This window comes from Corvus brachyrhynchos, unplaced genomic scaffold (assembly GCF_000691975.1).
Source record: "Corvus brachyrhynchos isolate BGI_N302 unplaced genomic scaffold, ASM69197v1 scaffold827, whole genome shotgun sequence".
In the NCBI taxonomy this organism is placed as follows: Eukaryota; Metazoa; Chordata; class Aves; order Passeriformes; family Corvidae; genus Corvus; species Corvus brachyrhynchos.
Genome location: NW_008239066.1, coordinates 28,052 through 29,959, shown reverse-complemented (window position 1 = coordinate 29,959; position 1,908 = coordinate 28,052). Strand labels below are relative to the sequence as shown.

General features: G+C 64.9%; 1 protein-coding gene across 1 annotated transcript in view; it reads left to right on the top strand.

Moving 5' to 3' along the window:
• The first annotated feature begins 637 nt into the window (after nt 1–637).
• Nucleotides 638–1,908, top strand: part of LOC108447915 (vegetative cell wall protein gp1-like) — a 3,150-nt gene continuing 1,879 nt past the window's right edge. The window contains exons 1-2 of the mRNA XM_017739206.1: nt 638–997; nt 1,071–1,792. Coding sequence (XP_017594695.1) covers nt 865–997; nt 1,071–1,792 — 855 coding nt within the window. The 5' untranslated portion in view covers nt 638–864. The remainder of the gene's footprint in view (nt 998–1,070; nt 1,793–1,908) is intronic.

Here is a 1,908-nt window from a genome sequence, read left to right as displayed (position 1 = left end):
TGGGATCCTGCCTGGATTCCAGCCCCAATCCAGCCCCAATCCAGCCGGGCTCGAGGCCGGATTCCAGCCCAGATCCCAGCCAGCAGAGCTGCAGTGCCTGAGGGGATCTGCCGGGATCCAGATGGGATCTGGCCCAGAGCCCAGCCAGGATCCGGCCCAGATCTAACTCGGATCCCAGCCAGGATCCCAGCCAGGATCTCACCAAGGATTCCAGCCCGATCCCAGCCAGATCTCCATCAGATCCCAGCCAGGATCCCACCAAGGATTCCAGCCCGATTCCAGCCAGATCCCTGCCAGATCTCCATCAGATCCCAGCCAGATCTCAGCCAGGCTCCCAGCCAGGATTCCAGCCAGATCCCAGCCACATCTCCGTCAGGTCTCAGCCAGGATCCCACCAGGACCCAGCACAGATCCCAGCCAGGATCCCAGCCAGATCTCCATCAGATCCCAGCCCCAGGCTGGTCACGCCGCTCCTCCAGCCCGGCACCGAGGCCCCGCCCTGGGATCCTCCCCGAGCTCCTCTTCCTGAAGCTTCCAAGGCTCCTCCTTGGCACCAGATCCCTCCTGGATCCTCCAGATCCCACCTGGCTCCATCAGATCCCTCCTGGGTCCTCCAGACCCCACCTGGATCCATCAGATCCCTCCTGGATCCTCCAGACCCCACCTGGCTCCATCAGATCCCTCCTGGGTCCTCCAGACCCAACCCGGATCTTGCAGATCGCTCCTGGATCCTGCAGACCCCACACAGATGCTCCAGATCCCACCTGGATCCTCCAGATCTCTTCTGGCTCCACCAAATCTCTCCAGGATTTTCCAAATCCCACTGGGATTCTCCAGACCCTTCCTGGCTCCACCAGATCTCACATGGATCCACCAGATCCCATCCAACTCAACCAGATCCCTCCTGGCTCCACCAGATCCCTCCTGGATCCTCCAGATCCCTCCTGGCTCCACCAGATCTCACACGGGTGCTCCAGGTCCCTCCTGGCTCCACCAGGTCCCTCCTGGATCCTCCAGATCCCACCTGGCTCCACCAGATCCCATCCAAGTCCACCAGATCCCTCCACCAGATCCCTCGTGGCTCCACCAGATCCCACCTGGATTATCCAGATCCCTCCTGGCTCCACCAGATCCCTCCTGGATCCACCAGATCCCATCCAACTTCACCAGATCCCATCCAACTTCACCAGATCCCTCCTGGCTCCACCAGATCCCTCCTGGCTCCACCAGACCCCGATCCTGCCCCCGTCCCCGAGGCCGCTCGGCTGGGACTGGATTCCCGAGGATCCCCGGACTCTCCGTCCGTCCCAGCCGGATCCCCGGGCCCGAGGACGCTGGGATCCCACCCCCCGGCACCCCCCGGGATCCGGGGAGCCCCGAGTGTCCCCTCCTGGGGGGCCGCTGGCACCCAGAGACCCCCGGGATGGATTTTCCAAGGGGCCGGCACCGATTTCGTTGGGATTTTGACGATTCCCGCCCCGTTCCCGGAGCTGCAGCGTCCCCGCGGCCCTCCCCGCAGGATCCCAAGTGCCTGGGGACATCCGGGGACACTGAGGGGACCCTGAGCGCTGGGGGTGGCCCCGTGGCCAACGGCCCCGTGGTCGTGGTCACCCCACAGCGATGTCCTGGTGGTCATCTGGGCTGTGGTCACCCCACAGCGATGTCGCCGTGGTCGCCCCACAGCGATGTCCTGGTGGTCATCTGGGCCGTGGTCACCCCACAGCGATGTCCCTGTGGTCAGCCCAGCCCTGGTCGCCCCACAATGATGTCCCCGTGGTCATCTGGGCCGTGGTCACCCCACAGCGATGTCCCCCGGTCACCCCAGCCGTGGCCACCCCACAGCGATGTCCCCCGGTCACCCCAGCCGTGGCCACCCCACAGCCATGTCCCTGTGGTCAGCCCAGCCCG